At 42.3% G+C, this 17,858-nt stretch overlaps 1 protein-coding gene across 2 annotated transcripts; it reads right to left on the reverse strand.

Annotated features, from left to right (window-relative positions):
- Positions 1–266: 266 nt before the first annotated feature.
- On the reverse strand, positions 267–14,715 carry ivns1abpa (influenza virus NS1A binding protein a). 2 transcript variants are annotated; one of them, XM_040128279.1, is made up of 15 exons: positions 14,514–14,715; positions 9,256–9,545; positions 8,905–9,038; positions 8,063–8,232; positions 7,871–7,946; positions 7,574–7,747; positions 5,973–6,098; positions 4,242–4,352; positions 3,503–3,644; positions 3,121–3,345; positions 2,791–2,912; positions 2,421–2,547; positions 2,164–2,295; positions 1,721–1,894; positions 267–1,479 (listed from the first exon to the last, which is right to left on the reverse strand). In XM_040128279.1, exons 3-15 carry the CDS (start codon positions 9,013–9,015, stop codon positions 1,217–1,219), a joined length of 1,953 nt encoding a protein of 650 aa, XP_039984213.1. In that variant the 5' UTR covers positions 9,016–9,038; positions 9,256–9,545; positions 14,514–14,715; the 3' UTR covers positions 267–1,216. The 2 variants fall into 2 exon arrangements, with proteins under 2 accessions (XP_039984213.1, XP_039984214.1); XM_040128280.1 differs by lacking the exon at positions 14,514–14,715 and adding an exon at positions 10,044–10,283.
- Positions 14,716–17,858: the final 3,143 nt, after the last annotated feature.

A 17,858-nucleotide genomic window follows, 5' to 3' on the forward strand; every position in this document is an offset into this window, starting at 1 on the left:
GGCGGCAATAAAATCTAAGTTTAGGGTCAGTATATCAGCGGTCCTCAATTTAGTCAAGGCTTCCTGCCCTTTAGTTCTAATTCTTAAAAATGCTAAAGCCTGAACTACAACCACATCCAGGCACCTCTTCAATACAAGTGCCCTGGCAAAAGCTACAACCCTGAATTAAACAGTTTTGATAGCTTTATTAATAGTATGGACATGTTACTGCCAAACATCGCTTAGACAAATGTTGACACACATTTAGGAATTAGGCTGAAGACAAATCAGAATTTAAATGATTTATTAATTAAGAAATGTTACAAATGTGATAATTTTCTCGCTCTAACATTCCTTCCAGAAGAATCTGCCAATGCCTGACACTTTAAAACACAAAAGAAAAAAAAAGGATCTTCAGTAAACTGCATCTCTACATACAACAATTAGTTAAAATCACAATAACAAAAGTTTGGTTAGCAGAAGCATGGTTGTGCGTGCACAAAAAATTAACTAAAACTGGCACTGGTTAGATTCATTGACTTAAGCTTTCTGCTACTACTATTTTTTTTTTATTTTTTATTGGTAAATCAGCAGTGTATAAAAAATATAAAAAAGGCCATCATTTAAGATTCAAAAAGCAATCCATCTTGTTTGAAATGACACATAAAGCCATGACGGGTGTTTATCAGTTCTCATTCTGAGTAAGGCTTCAAACCACTGACCTTTAAATATGTGAGCAAAATTACATTTCCACAACAAATATTCTTAAATAAACTTAACTTTCAAAGTCAATTGTAACCACTCCATACTGCCACCTTCCAAGTGACCAACAGTAGATAGCTCATCTGAAAACCCTCAATGAAAGCGACAAACCTTTCAACTCTAAGAAAAGAAAAGCACTAGATGTGTATTAAATGTTGGCATATGACAAAAAATGAGGAAGAAAACCAAATATATACAGCACGAAAAAAACGTTGTATGCAATATGCAAAGGCGTCATTGTTGCTTTGGGCAACAACCCTCCCACCCGCCTCCCCACCCGCCAAATATAAGCCAGTCTTCACTGAAGACCCCTCACCCCAACATCCCCCATCCCCACCCACACATATCCGCTCATACACACACAGAACATCACGAAACACGATTACGTCACTAAGCCTGTTAGTTTGGAAAAAGGTGAAGCACTGTGAAGCTCCCCAACCCCCTCCTTCCCTCCACTACCCCGTCCTCCCCCTCTTCAGTCAGAGAGGGGAGACAGGGCCTGGGCGCAGTCGTTCCACTCGTCCGTCTCGGGGTTGTACACCTCCATTGTGTTGAGGAACTCGTTCCCGTCGAAGCCGCCCACGGCGTAGATGGTTTCGCCCAGCATGGCCACCCCTGCATTGCTGCGTGAAGATGTCATGCTACCCAGCATCCTCCACTCGTTGCGGGCAGGGTCGTACACCTCCACGCAGCGGAGCGCGTGAGAGCCATCGAAGCCGCCAACGACAAACAGCTTGCCTGGACAGGGCGAGAGACGCCAACATCAGAGGTATGACAAAATGATCATGTTCAACACAAAACCTGAACCATTTCAATCAAAAAAGACACTTAATATTTTGGGGAGTTTATATCTTGTCAACATGGAACTTTGTCACCATTTCCCACATGAGACGATGTTCTCTTATGTTCACGCCACAAAAGGTTGCCTTAGAACTGCTGGATACTTCCATCACCACCCATGATTTGGTCGTGGGCTTACCTGCATGGACAGCAACGGCGGCCCCCCTGCGGGCCACATTCATGGGGGCTATCAGGGTCCAGGTGTTGTTCTCAGGGTTGTAGCGTTCCACAGTGTTCAGGCAGTTCCATGACTCTGCCCCCCCAATCACATACATGAAGCCATCCAACTCACACACTGCTGCCTGGTGCCGCCCTGAAAACAAATTTTCATAAATCAATACAACTTTTCATTTCTCCTCAGGCTGAAAATATCACAAGACCATGAGCTGTTCCCTGATGAATTGTAATCCTATTTTTAGTCTCATTCTTGAAGTTAATGATCTCTGCTCCAGCAATTCAATTTCCCAGAAAGAATAATAGAAGCTCCACTTACATTAAAATACACAGACATTTGTTGGCCCTCCAAAAATAATGCAGTGTGTATTCAAGCTTAATGAAATGTGGGACTGTGTGCACACGTACTGATGTTAAGGGAGGCACAGTTGGACCAGGTTTTAGTCACTGGGTCAAAAGCATCACAGTTCTTCAGGCCCTTCTGCCCACAGGGGTCCGACCCTCCCACAACGTAGAGTTTGTTGTTCAAGGAGCAGACACCTTTAAACGGAGAACACAGGAATGAGCCAAACTAGCTAAGTAGTTAAAAGAGGCAACCTAATTTTTCTTAGTAGAGGAAATTATATGCAACAATCAGTTAATGAGTCCTTGCAGTAGGGACTGACCTGCATTGCAACGGTTTGTCCTCAGCTCTGGCACTTGAGCCCACTCATCAGCATGTGGGTCGTACGTCTCCCCGCAGCTCAGCTCATCAGAATGTCCATTTGAACCTCCAATCACATACAGTTGACCCTAGGAGAGGCGTAAATGGACAAGTCGTTAGGTGATACATCAACCTGACACTTACACACTAATTTAAAATTTCAAAACAGAATTTAGGAACTATTTTATTACGGAGTGGTAAGTATGTGATTTTTTTGCACAAGACAATTGAAACAGCTGTTTGAACATGGAGTAGTTGCACTTCTAGGCCAATATTCAAAATGTGACTTTATTGTAGTCAATAAATCTGAGATAAAGATGAATGAACGGTACCATAAGTACAGCCATCTGGAATCGAGCCCTTGGAGTCCGCATGGGCGCAATGAAGGTCCAGCGATCCTCTTTGGGGTCGTAACACTCCACAGTCCTCAGACACTCCTCTCTGTTGTAACCTCCTGCAAGATCAGAAAGATTCACCAAGGTCAAATTTATGGCATACGGTTTTTCCTTTGCAGTAGGAAACTGTCTTTTTCCTAAACAGAAAACAAATTGTCAGTCTGACTAAAAGCAGATTAAGCCCAACAAAGACCAAACAACCTCCAAATATCTCTAGCAATTATATATGATACCATAATGTTTATTTAAATTCCGTTCAGTACCAACCTGCTGCGATGAGTCTTCCATTTAGGGCTGCGGTGCCCAGGCCAGAGCGAGCATAATGCATGGGTGAGAGCGGGTGCTCCTCCAGCTCCTCGGGCTGAGCCTCGAAGCTGAGACTCTTCATCAGGCAGGGGGTGGCAGAAGGAGAGGTCTGAGGGCTGCTGCGACCGTGCAAGAAGATCACACACAGCACTCCGTCCAGCACAGCCAGACAAAGGTAGGTGTTGTCTGGGGGGGAAGATTTAAGATTGTTAGAGTCACCTGAGGGAAAATGTTTGGAAATTAAGCTTGTAGTTCTGGAGGGACAACAAGACTCAGAATTAGGATGCCATGTCCTTTGAGACTTGTGCATATACAGCACATGTAATTCATTAGACACACTTACTTGCGGTCTTCTCAGAGGCGATGTACTTCCACTCTCTCCGGGCGTTGTGTTTGGGGGCATTGGCTGCTTGGTTGGAGGGCGACAGGCTTCCTGAAGAGCTGCAGCTCATCTGTCTCTGGGTGCTCTCCCGTACCGGTTTCTTCTGCAAGAGCACAGTGCAGCTACAGAAGCCAAGCTTGCACCACAGGCCCACCCGTGGCCAACACCACCTAATCATACCCAACCTATGCTTTGATCCAGTTGGTCTAATGTAGACGTGACACATTGAACCTGCATTGATCTTGTCCGAGTGTGTACTGAAATCTCAAGCCATCAGAAGCCAACAACACAGCACTGCAAACTATAGTCTCTGACCAGGCTACAATCAGATCTAACAGCACACAACTCAAAATACTGTAGAGGGTGAAAAGCAGAGAGCCATCACTGCCCGCACTCAACTGGTTGACGTTAGCTTAAAAATCAAAATGTGGTTTTAATACATGCTGAACTGCATTGCCAGGCAGGCATCATAGTTCATTTCTCTCTCCTAATCTACTGACATTGGTTCTTACATTGTGGCTTAATTGCGGTATTGAATTAGCCATATCTACGTCTAGCCAGGCACAGGTTGTGCTGTATTTTTATTCGTGGCCAGGCACAAGCTATACAGTAAATGCCAGGCACAAGCTGTATCACTGCCAAGCAAAATGTGATAGAGACTTCATTACAGTGAAGCCAGGCACAAGCTGCTGTTGAGTACCTGCACAAACTGAAGGTGGTCCTCCTCGCCACCAAACACCTCACTGTGCCCCTCAATCACCAGCCCTCCATCCACCAGCTTATGGTCAGGTGAGTAGTACAGCGTTTGCACCTGAAAGACAAACAGGAACAACACACCTATGTGGCTGTCTCCATGGCAACATACTGAGAGCCCCAGCATGACGGGGGAGAAGTGGAGGAGGAAGGGGGGGAGGGGAATGGGGGAGGGGGACGGGGGGGAGTGCTGTGAAGAGGAGGGGGAAGGGATGAAGACCAGGATCTTCAGTCTCTTGAATGCAAAGCTTCCTTTAAAAAGACACACTGTTGCCACTCCAAAGAGTGGGTTATGTGTTTGAGCTCAAGAAGGTATCCGACAGTGGCTCTCCTTAATTTGCATCTAAAAAAAAAGAGGGAGCTGGTGAAGAATGAGAGGCTGCATCTGGAAAAATCTTCTGTGAAGAATGAAGAGGAGGAGGGGGGGAGGGGCTGCATGCAGCCCTCTTTCCACCTCTGCTGCTTGGAAACCAGTCCTCTAGCTGAAGAAGTTGGTCATTGTGATGGCAGCCACAATAAGGAAGTCAAATCCAGATGACTAAAGACAGTAGTGCTGTTGTAACAACTATCAAGCTAATGCTCTAACATTATCCCATGAAATCCAACAAAAACTAAAAGCAAAACTACATATGCTCCGTTAAGGCCAGACAAAATAAAACTGAGAAAATTGGTTGAAGTCGCTCAGTTGCCCATCTCAAGGGAAAATTTTAGGGGAAAAAAAAGAAAAAGAAAAAGGCTCCCAGAATGTTATGGAAACGTGACGAGTTGTGGAAAATTATAATTTCACTTGGAGGGTTAATAATTAATTTGTAGTCTAGTGAAATATTATATTTATACAAAACTAACTACTATTATTATGTGCAATGGTGTTTTCTGCCCAACGTCTAATTTGGGTGGTTCTTGAACATACCAGTGGGTAGATGGGCCTGTATTAGCATGTACTGTTATGTGCAACAAGGAAACATTTAACTGAATGCATTTGTTGCTGAAGGTTTGTGAGCAATGTTCTTTTAAATGCAGAAATGGGATGCATCTGTATGTGTGGTATGGACAGATGGGAGCACAGTGTTGGCTGCAAAGAGAGGCTGCTGAGAGGCAGTAGTGCTCCTCCCTCTTTTCTCTCTGACTCATTACCCTGGTGGCTCAGTCCTGGCTCCTCAGTCTGGTCTCCTGCTGCTGCTAATAAACCTACAGGAGAGATAAATCAATGGGGAGGATTGCCTGTTAGTGCTGGAGCAACAAACACCCACCTGTTCAGATAGTAAAGTGGCAGTGAGACAGCAGAATCAAGGGTCAGACCTTTGAGAACCTGTGTTTTTGTGTTTCAGAGGAGAAGAGCACTGTAATACTCAGATGGGGTTGTATGTAAACCAACCACATACCCGAAAGAGAACAGTGGAAACAAAAAACAAGAGCAAACAGCAGTTCTTTTCGGCTCACCTCTAATTTGTAGTATGGGTCAGGGGTACAGAGTTTCTTACTGCAAAAACCTCAACAAATCAGAGGGAAAAAAAAGAACAATCCTGACATAGCAGCATGACAATGGCATGCTATTTCTATTTCAGCCCCCTTAATGACTTCTTAACGTCAAAACCAGGAGGAGTCAGAGGGAGGGGAAGGGAGAGGTTAGGAATGAAGATCAACCTGAGAGTTGAGAGTTGCATGCTCTGGTACTGACCTCCTCCATCAGTCGTTCCAGCTGGTCTCCATTCTCCCAAAGGCTACGCTGCACCCAGTTGAGCACCTTCGAGTAGAGCTTGCCATTGCTGGGCAGGGTCAGGTTGTCTTCTAGCATTACTTCTAACTGTAAACACAAAGGAGATGAAACAGGAGTAAGACTCTTGCACAGCAGGAATAAAGTGAACACATAACCGAGGAAATCAATACCATGGCCTTTACTGCTCACAGGAAAACGTGATCTTACTGGCTGATTACTAATTTACCTGAGCCTTAGGAGCATTTGATTCATTACTTTGTACCGATATAATTGATTAATTTTACCATAGTGATACGATTCACCTTAGTGTCATATTAAGTTGCTTGGAAATCACCCACAGCACTTAAACCAGTAAGCTCCTAGTGCAAAATGGAAGACATACATTAAATGAATGGATTAATTACCGGATGAGATGTATTTTAAAATGTCCCAAAAGATCAGGACTGTTGTGAACTATGCCAAATTAAAGGATTTGGTTGTTTCTATATATTTTTGCATTCTCTTTAAACAAACTTAATTATTTTCATTTGTTCCTTCAAATGACCCCAAGGGGGGACTGCAGCACTTACCGAATGGGCCAAATAGCCGCCAGTCATTCATGTTTCTCATAATGATTAATGCAGGCCATTTAAACAGCTTTGTCATTCACTTAACCATTGGATTTTAGCTACCAACTGGGGCTGCAAACAAATGATTTACCCATAGATCATTTTTCAATTACGATTTTTTTTTTTTTTAAATGTAGAATCTTTAAGTGTCTAAATTTAATACGAAGTGTCTGGCTGTAGATCCAAAGTGATATCTTCAGATTTCTTATTTTGTTCGCCCAGTAGTTAAGCCTCAGGATATTCAATTTACAATGACATAAAACAGGACCCCTAAAAAAATAAATAAATAAAGTTTAAAAAAAAAAAAAAAAAAAAAAAAAACTCTTACTAATTTGAGGAGCTGTAATTAACACAAATTTTGTACTCAACAAATATAGTATTTCACTGTCAAATAAGTCACTCCCAAATCATGTACAATCCTATATCAGGGCTAAATCTGGGTACAGTATAATGGATGACCAACATTATACATGTTCGTATTCCAAACCAAAACAGGTCCAGGTGTTTTATCTGACTTGAACAGCCTCAACCCGAGAGTTAACTCAGTAGAGTACTTAGTGTAGTACTCTCATGGAACTAAAACCTACGCAATGTAACCCCCGCCTACGCGGGGCCTTACTATTTTATATGTTTAAGCCCCCAGCCCTTAATACATTCTTAGCTAGCTTTAGTGGACGGAAAATCTATAAGAGGCACGCCTTCATACTGTAAGTATTGTTAATCTCATGTCAAAGTCAGAAAGGTAAAAATACAAAGCTTAATCCAGTATTTGTTATTCAACCCCAAGAGCTCCAACACCGGCTGTAGCAAAGAGGGACTAGAATAGACAACTGCCAGCAACCAATGGCCTTGTAGCTTCATGATTAGAGAATGGCGCCAACTCTAAACTGACTTTTAAATGTTGTACAGAACTCTTTAAAATATTATTGCATAAGTGCAAAGTTAAGCTAGTACCTTGAGGCGGGGAAGTTTGAGGAAGTCCTCCTGTTCAGACACTTCCAGTAGATGGTCTTGGATGAAGGCGTCCACCTTGGCCAAAACTCTGGCATCTCCCATTGAGCTTGCAAAATTACGAAAGGAGATGGCATTCTGGGAATCCATCTTAGACAGCAGGTAGTCGCCACAAATCTGAGAAGTGTGTGGGAGACAGTGGAGTAAATTACATCTTTAATTTCTGCATTTTGAGGGATCAAGTTAAAGACTCTCAGGATTTAAGTCCTGGATTTGATTAGAGGCACAAAAATAACATACCTGTTTGACTCGCTCCATCTTGAACCTTTTGGCTGCAGAATAAACTTCCTTGACTAGCTCTTTGTCTGCCTTTAGTCTGTGTTGCACGAGAAAAACAAAGAAGAAGAAGCTGTTAATCATTTTTGAAAGTTGAGAATTTTGCAGTGATAAGACCAGTGGCAAAAAGGTCAAAAGGTCAAAGGTGCTACTAACTGGGCTGTATAGGCATAGTTGAGCAAGATCTCCACAGCCTCTGGGTCCAAGTCCTCAAAAGTGACATGCGAGACTCCATGAGGCTCAATGTCACTATTAAAGATCTCAAACAGGTACGGACTGCAGCAAGCCAGAACAGCACGGTGAGCCATCAGTTCATGACCACACACCTGGACAAATGAGGAGTGAGAAAAAGAAACTTGTTGTTGAAGAGAAAAAAAAAAAATTCTACAGAGTGTCTACATTCCTAAAAGGAAGGCAACTGATAGAAAACAATGACATTAGTGTGTTAGGGTCAAAGGCAACTAACGAAAGATATCCGTGATACTAATCTGCATCAAAGAGTGTCATTAAAAAAAAATCAACAAGATCAGAAGTTAAAAATGTATAGTTATTATTAGGAATAAGACACCTTGGTGCCTCAGCCACACTAATGTTAATTCATGATTGGCCACAAACGTCTTTCAAAAAGGTCTCTATCATACAAAAGGTGGGAATAGGTTCTCACACTTGAAATATGAGAGGAACAGAAAGATTCACGTTAAATTTTTTTTTGTAGTTTCCAATTTTGGCATGAATCACCTAGAATTTGAACAAAAGAAGAAATCATTCACCACTCAGACCCAGGTAACTATACTGTATATTTCTCTAACAAAAGACCGTGTATACAAATTTAGTTTGCACTGATATCCCGTGTATGTCAAACAGTTTTGTATTCTCAAACATGTTCATCATTTTATCCTCTATGGTTCTGTTTCACAGAATGACTCGGTGGCTACTCTGAAAAAGTGCAATTGCCCATGGGTGAGTGTGTGTGGGTGTGTGTTTGCATTAAACCATACCTGCAGTCTAACATCGCAGAACTGACCACTCTTTCTCAGAGCATTCATTTTGGCCACGGTAGAATCCAGGAAACTCTCATCCTCAAAGATTAAATAACCGTTTGGAATCATCTTGGTGAATTTTGATGGTATGCCTGAAGAGGAAAGTTATTTTTTTTTAAAAAGGCTTTTATACATAAAGTAATCATATCCAGCATGCTTGTCTTCTGCACAATTTCAAACATGCTCTCAGCTGTGCAAGACTGTAATAGCTGGCTTTATTAATTGATGACCAGAGAGAGGATTAGGATTAGGTGCCTGTAATGTGCATTGTGTATTGTAATCTGTCCTATGCATTAGTCATGGCCTTACCTAATAGAGAATAATGCAAATCCCAGGAAGCACTACTGCCGAAAAGTAGAACAGGAACCGAATGTAGGCAAAGCAGACTGAGATCACAGTGGAACTAAGTCTTCTTCACCCGAGGAGAGGGATGGGAAGTTGTTAGAAGAAATGCCAGTTGACTACACGGGCGTAATCAGTAGGGAGAAGGGGAGCAGCCGCACGGACAAACTATCAGGCTTGAAGCGACTGTAATCAAGTCCTCGGGATCCCGTTGGCTATAGAGTTGTACTTATTCTGTGTTGGTCATACATTATAACCTAGAAAGACAAAAAAAAGAAAGAAAAGGGATTTGAGTTTTGGTAATTCTGTTAGGTGAAGAAAGGGCAAACATCTTATTTTGAAATTGATGCGGCCTGTTCTTGGCACCCAAGCAATGTTAGCATGAGTCAGTTCCACGTGGTAAATCAAGGCAACCTCACGCACGGAATGGCAGATGAGAACACTGCCCTCCCTCCCTCCTCTTCCACTTTGTCAGCGTCCTTTTCACAAGCCCAACATTTTCCAAACATGCAGTAGACCTCACGTTTCCATATTCTCAAAATGCACATAAAATTCAAGAACAGATGATCTGATTCGGGATACATTGACTTCATCTAAATCACAGGATCCTCATCAAGTTCAGGAAGAAAACTGGAATTCAGCATTTTATTCCCATATGCTGTACACCAAAATCCATACAGTGTTGGTAGCTAAGCCCATGCCTTTGATACTCCTCCCTTATAACACCTTCCACTTAGCGCTTTAAATCTCCACACCTGCTGCGATGACCCACCAGGCCAAACAAGACCATTTAATCCGTCTCATGCCCTCAGCTATGTCTCCTCTCTCTCTGAAGCAAGGCCACTGCAGCCCTATCTTATGTGACAAGCCCCTTTGGCTAGCTCCTCCCTATAGGAACCATTTCATTCAAGCACTGACCTATAAGGAAAACGTGTTTCCAAAGCCAGTCAATTGGTTAGATAGAGTGATGGTCTGTTTTTTATGCAACTGCATGGATGACTTTGAATTCTGGTTGGCCATCCTAAGTACTCCATATACCATGTAACCCTGGCCCGCAAGCCCCACCCACCCTTGCACATCACATCCAATAGAGATCATCCCCATCTCAAGATATTTTATTTTGCTAATAAGAGTTTGGATTTCACAAGCTATAAAGCCCCAGGCAGCTCAAACTGAGCCAAACAAAAAGCACACAAATCTCACTTGTACCAGCAAGAACTTCACAACCAAAATTTACCCAACTGACATAATTCCAGGCCTGACAAAAATCACCATTATGCCATCTGCAGTCTGAAGCGCTGTAACAGTTTTATCACCATCTCAGACGGAGAGAGAGGACAAGACAGACCACAGCAGCTGCCCCACAGTCTGAAACTGTATCCACACACCATGTGACAAGGCTTTTGTGGGTAGGAACCAACTCGTATGTGATTTTAAGTCATTAAAAAAAGCTGTGATTTACTCTACTGCTACACATGTAATTTAACTGTCACGCTAGCCTCTCTCAGATTTGAGATACCAGTGTGTGAATAACTGAAGAATTTTTACACAGAATCAACTACTTTGTTTTCAGCGCTTATAACATTAGTACTTGGCAATGATGAAGTCTAAAAGCCATTTAGCAAATAACAGCCTCTACTTAAAGGAGGCATTTGACAATCTTCTAGTCAGGCACACAGTGAGAATATAAAACAAAGACTCCATTATTAAATTGATTCTTTAATCTTGTATCTTGAACTGTTTCATGTCCAGTTGCACTGTGCACAATCCATGGGTAGATTTCAGGCTAGAAAGTTATGTTAGCACAATACAGACAATGTAAAAGACCGCCAGACTGACACTGCAGCAGACAAACAGTACGCTCTTTGTAAACTGCTGAAATAGTAACCATCTGCTCCACAGTCAGATGGTTTGGAGGAAAGGTATACAAAACACATTCTTGCAAACTAAAGGCCATGTGTGAAAGGCACTTATTGAAATAAAATGTTTTCAACTAATGAAAAAAAAAAATCTTGCAGTGTAAGGCATCAATGCACTTTGGATTCAGCACATTAATTTCTGCTGCCGTGAGCTATGCCATCTCAGATAATAATCCCTATGACAGCAGCAACATATGTTGAAAAGGTGCAAACCAACTGGTTGAACAAGGAAATCACAAAAGCTAATTTTACATATAACCCATGCAGTGTGTGCGTGTGTATGTATATATAAATAAATCATTACGCAAGGTGATGATTTGTGTGCCACTCATACGTAACTAGCATTTATCCAATATTTAAAAAAAAACAAATCACCCACAAAGCATAAATACATGTGTACTTTGCCAGATCGAAAACAAAATACTCAAATCCAATGACCTACTAAACTCAAAACCAGACTGTGCAGTGTGAGTTTAATAATCTTAAATCAAGTATCAGAAGGGGGGAGGAAAGAGGGAATTATGTTGAGATTGGACTATTTAGCCTCAGATGGCATTTAATTATTTTTTTACCCTTTTTTTAACAATCAGCAGAACAATGCAAAAAGAAAATAAAAAAGGACAGAATGTACAAGGAGAAAAATGTATTGCCTTGCACTGTAAAAGTACCTTGCACTATCTGACAACAGTCACCTTCAGCTGAGTTTTGAGTTTTCTATCCAAAGAGATGCAAATCATGTGTCGTATGAAAGTTAAACACACACTGAACATACTTTGTCACGTTGCTCTACTGTTTTGGGTTTGGCAAAGATGTGTGAAAGACGGATGTGTAAAACTACCAAGCTAAGACTGCTGGGACAAGCGCCAAAGATTTTTATGGGTAAATGGGCAAGCACGATGGTACATGCTAGAGTATAGTGTTTTTGCATCGCACTGAACAGCATTTTCAGCAATGCTGGCATGGTAAGCTATAATTCTCCCTGTCTGTGTGTGGATGGAGGAAAACTGACCCATTTTTTAGTGGTTATGCAACATCTGGCAGAAGACTCCTTGTGAATGCTAAAATGCTCATGTCCTCCACATGGTTGGGTCCACCACGTTCGCTTGTTGCCCCGTTACCCTCTCATTTCTCCACCTAACACTGACCACAACAACTGCCAGGCAAACCACGCCCTCAGTTCTCTAGATCATTCTCTTTTAGTACAGAGCTGCTGCCTTAATCACAGCTGTGACATATGTAATAGTAATCTTCTGTAGACTGATTAGGCAATCTCACAACATCACCAGTGTTATGCTGGGAACCAGCAAAAAGCAATTCCGGTATTAAGTCCGGCTACATGAAAAATGCTGTGTTAAGTATACAACACACTGACTATGTATTTAAATTGTTGCCTTCTAGGGAAATGGTTACACCTTTGATCACTTATGTGGACATAACATTCATGACTGAGAATGGGGAAAACAGCAATTACCCAGATCAGGTCAGTGACTGAATTTTTTTTTTTTTTTATATATATATGTAGCCAAAACAGCCAGGCAGACTTTGTAAACTGGAAATGTGGATCAATGGACAGGCGCTTGACAACCAGGGAACACAGAGGAGAGAACAAAGGCCTGAAAGAGAATGAGTGAGATTGTTCACAACTTTGTCACAGAGGGTAGCTCTGACTGTAATTTCTCTCTCCATTTTTCCATCTGATTGGTCAGGCACAAAAGTGCAGGTCTGACACTGAACAATCAATGCTTGCTAGACACCCCTCCAGTGGTGAAGAGAGGCACTGCCGGATATTTCACCCAGTTTGACTGAGTGGAAATTTACCATGTAAAATTAACCTATCTTGAACAAGACGCTCTAATAAGGGTGTGACAATAAAAATGGCACCAAACATTGTATTGGTTGTGTGCCTTTACAAATACAAAAACCAATACTCATTGATTAGAACACCAGCAGAGAGGATACTCTTCAAATAAAACAACAGACAACAGTGAAAATGAATGAGAAGTCAAATGTGTTCTGAGACATCAGAATCGCCCTCCCCACTTTCAAAACCTAGTGCGACTGATTCACCAATCAAGGAAGTAAAAAATAATAATATGTCTTAGCATATTCTGTTGGATAAGACTTAAATAGTCAAGTTTTTTTTTCATAAGATCATTAATTTACAGTGTGTTATTTGAGAATTTTCTACATCATTTCCATCTTCAGAACCGGGTTGACAGCATAGTCTACCATACTACCACGGGGTGAAGCAACCTGAATCCGGGAGACACTATTTTCTTAAGCACTTTAGAAAAATCGAACTCGTTAAGAATCGGCACGTTAATTTCCTTTTGCTAGACAATCGATACAGTGCAGCCAATAACGCTCGACGTCGACGGCAACAGCGAGGCGCCAATACCATGTCAAGACTGGTCACAGCCCATAAAGTCTGACACGATAGGGCACTAAACGGAGGGTGAGTAAAGGACAGGATGTACCCATGCTACGTTACCCACCCCACAACCCCCCAGTGGGCAAGTCTTACATCTGAGCACCCAGTATTCCGTGTATGTCTATTTGATGCAAAGCGCTGCTATTCATTTCCCTGCCTCCTCCTCTGGTGGAGTACTGTACCAGGGACATGATGTCTGGCGTTGGGCCAGATGTCATGTAGCTAGTCTTGTACATACAATCCGCAACCAGAAACAGGGTCGGGATGAGAGCCCCCCCCAAAAAAGTATCTGCTAACAATACAAAGACTTTGCCGTACAAACGAGGCAGGTAATTAGCGGGCGCCGAGCAGCTAGCAACCTGAGGAGAGATGGAGACGCTCAGAAGCTAGCGCATGTTAGCGTACTAGCGAGACAACCTGCTGCTTGGCCAGGAGCGGGGAGCCACGAGACAGCCGCACCGGCTTCATTAATTACACCGGGCCATGGCGAACACATACGTTTACCTCGGTCCCCGTTCAAGGCGAGAAATGGCTTCTCTTATCTGCCCATGTGAGCTAAATGTCCGCGTCGTTAGCTAACTCTAGCGATGCGCAGAACGCGGCGGTTGGTGTGACATTGTCCGCGCCAGTAGCGTCGAAGGAAGCATTTCCAGCCGTTTCCAGCCAGTCCGAGCAAAGAGACCGGGTAGCCACCATTCATTTTGAGCGCAAAATTAACATTTAGCTACAGAATAACGGCCGCATAAGCACCCTCTGTCACCACCAACAGATTCGACGTTTTCTCCACATGGTAGTGACCAGTGACTTGACAAAGACATCACACAGCATCGCTTACTCTTTTGATTTTTTTTTTGAAGAGAAAAAAAACCGCTTACCTGAGGCGTTTGACAACAAACGATATTAGACATATTTAATGCGAACTCAGAGTTGGTTGGTTCGGATTAGAGCAAAGGCGCAACGCGGCTAGAGGCACGGCTTGCAGCGGCTAGTGGCAAACGTCTGTTCCCGCTCTGTAGGAGAGGCACGTCCACTTCCCGTATAGTCTAGACTAGCTCTGGCAGGGTGACCGGATGCTGACGGTAGCGCTCGAACGCAAGAAAAGCGGTAAGACGGCCACGCCACCTGTGACGCGAGCAAGGGGAGGGCGGTCCTACCTCGCCTCCCACTACTCTGGAAGTGGTCGAATCCATGGCGTAACACGGTGCATCAGACAATCACAGACGATCAATGGGAAGAAATATCTCAAGGGAAGTTCTTGTAGTTGTGGCCTTTTTTTTTTTTTTTTTTTTCAGAAATTATAATTTACAAACCTTCTTTTGCTAAGATACAATTCATTGTCACAGTAAGTGGTGGATAAAAAAAAAAATTGATACTCAGCTCCTTTATTTAAAGGATAGTTCTCATTTTTAAAAAGACTGTATTTAAGCCAAAGTTAGGCACCCACATGAATGCTGAAGCAGGTTTTCCTTGCTGTAATCATTCCTCCTGCTGGTATCAGCCAGCAAAGATACCTTCCTAATGTGCTTTCCATGGAAGCGATGAGGGGACGAAATTCACGTTCCTCTGTCTGTGCAAAAATATTTTCCAAAGTTTATCTGAAGCTTATATGAGGCTTCAGTGTCCCGTGGTAAACAAATCAGGTGGATATCTTCCAAAGTTACAGTGTTTTTGTTAGGACATTGCCTCGTCTTGTTACTGTCCTTTATCTGTGGGAGCACAAAGAGGGAATTATACTAAAAATAATAACTTTGAGGATTCTCATGCATTCTGATGAACTGAAGAAGGGAAGGAAGGAAAGGGTGGGGGGGGACATAAACGAAAAGAAGAAAAAGAACGAAATAAGTAAGGAAATCTGGATGCACAGAAGGACGGAAAGAAGAAAGAAACCAAGATAGATGATATCAGCAATATTTTATGAAATGGAAAGGAGTGCCTCAAATTTGTACCTAATAAGTACAATAGATTTCTCGACTAAATGTACAAAGTCATGACTATCCAACTTTGCTCTCAAGTGTCAGGTCAGGAGGTAGGGGAGCTATAACAGTGCCCCCGTATCTGCCCAGTAGGATTCAGCAGCTGGCTCAAGGACACCTCAGCAAAGTGAATGCTTGCTGAGTTTAATCAAAGTCCACTTGGTCCCGGGCCTCTGCCTTTTTCTTGTCATGTCGGTATGGAATTCTCCCATTTACATTTGATGCTGTCTGTCTTTTGAAGCCAGTAGCCATTCAATTTACACTGTCAGTGTGCCACACTTACTGGCCATTTTTTCATATTCTCCGCTACATACGTCTGTGAGCCATGACAGCATGCTGGGACAGGCACCGCTGCATAAGTCGTTTGATGTCCATTAAGAAGGAACATCCAGGCTAAACCCTCTCCACAGACATCATCATAGAGGAAGAAGGACCCATTCACCTGCCCTGACTGAAAAAAGCTTAGTACTACCTCAGCACGTCACTAATTAGATTAGAGGATAAGGATCGCTTCAGCACCAATGTGTCAGCCAGCCATCGTATCCGCATGGTGAGTGTGTACGTGTGCATGTCTGTATTTGTCTGCATGTACAGTTGGTCGTGAAAGCCTGGCACCAAATGTAACTCGGTGACAGCAGCACAGGAGCATTTAGACACAGCCTTAAAAGCATGTTGGGCATTGTGTAGAAAACCACAGTGATAACAGCCAAAGCCAGGGGTCCGCACAGATTAGGTTTATCAACACAAAGTAATCTCTTCATAATAGCTCTTGTGCTGGTATTAGTGCCACGAAACACTGTGCTTCCATCCATGTGGGGGTGACATTCCTGACAAGGTGAAAGACGTTGCTGCTGGCTCATGGTCAACAGAATGAGTGGCTGGTTGCCAAGGATGGACACCTGCATCATATTTCACCTCCATGTGTTCTTTGTAGCTGTGTCTATGTATGGCTGGAGTATACAAGCGGCACCTTCATACACACTGCCCAGGAAACTAACCAGGTTTAAGGTCACATCACCGAAGGTGTTTTCAACAAAACACTTCGAGGTAGATACAGCACAAGTCATCACTGATGAATCTCTGTTCAACACCATGTGATGGCCAAACACGTGCTTATGGAAATTTAACTGTAAAAACGTGTAGCTGGTGTAATACTAATGGCTTGTATTAATGAATTGCAGAGTGCGTACCCTAAATCGGCCGATGGAGTGCAGCCAGCCGAGCCAGCCTGACTTATGAGTTTCTTGCAGAGGTTATTTTTAGGAATTTGATTGAGACCAAAAAGTGGAAACTGAATAAATTGACAATTAAAAAATTGGTGTCCAGTGGGGTACTACCATATACGTTTGGTAGGATTAATTCTACAGGCAGATTCAGAGAGTGGACACAATAGCTCGCAATTCTTTGAATTGCTATAGGTGTACATTATATTTTGCTTCTTTGCCTTTTATATGAGATGGGAGTGGACAAAATACCATGAACACCTTGATATATAATGCCATCTAACAACACCGCAACTACGAAATAAATAAAATAAGCTCATCTAAAGTTGTTTCAAAATCAATTTGAAAATGAGAAACTTCACAAAAGATAACAGGTCCAATAAGACTCGAGTTGTTATTTTTAAATATTGAATCAACTCCAAAAAAAACTGTGTGCCTTCATCTAAATCTAACACAAAGGACACAGCCTTCATTTTGCTGAGTCATGTATTAGACTCTGCACCCCCCCACCACCACCACCACCACACACACACACACGCACACATACACCACCAATTCCTTTCTTCTACAGAGATTTGTTCAGTGAGGCTGCATAAATGTGTTCTGACAAGGACACTATGAATATTTTAGGTATCTAAGCCCAGCAGTAACACGTGGCTGGTACTGCTGTGTGGACAGAGTTGGAGGAAAGCAGGAGGTTTAAGTCTTAAAGACAAGAATTTAGAATGGCACTGCAGAGTTTAGAGATTTTGAAAATTCTCCACGTGCTAATTTAATTTTAAGGGAAATATTTTAATGTGAGCGATGGCCTTAACAGCTATTTACTGATGTTTTTATTTCATATAAATATTTGTCCTTTTTTTAGTATGCATTGACTTAATGTAGTGGAAAGGATTTATTTTTAGTATATTGACTTAATTTACAAATAACTTCACACCTCCTTTGCACTTCCTTCTCATTATTTTATCAGTGTAGTAAATGCAGTAGTTAGTGCTTCAAACCTGTGTGTGTCTTTCAGAGACGT

Source organism: Xiphias gladius, chromosome 6, assembly GCF_016859285.1.
Source record: "Xiphias gladius isolate SHS-SW01 ecotype Sanya breed wild chromosome 6, ASM1685928v1, whole genome shotgun sequence".
NCBI classification, from domain to species: domain Eukaryota; kingdom Metazoa; phylum Chordata; class Actinopteri; order Istiophoriformes; family Xiphiidae; genus Xiphias; species Xiphias gladius.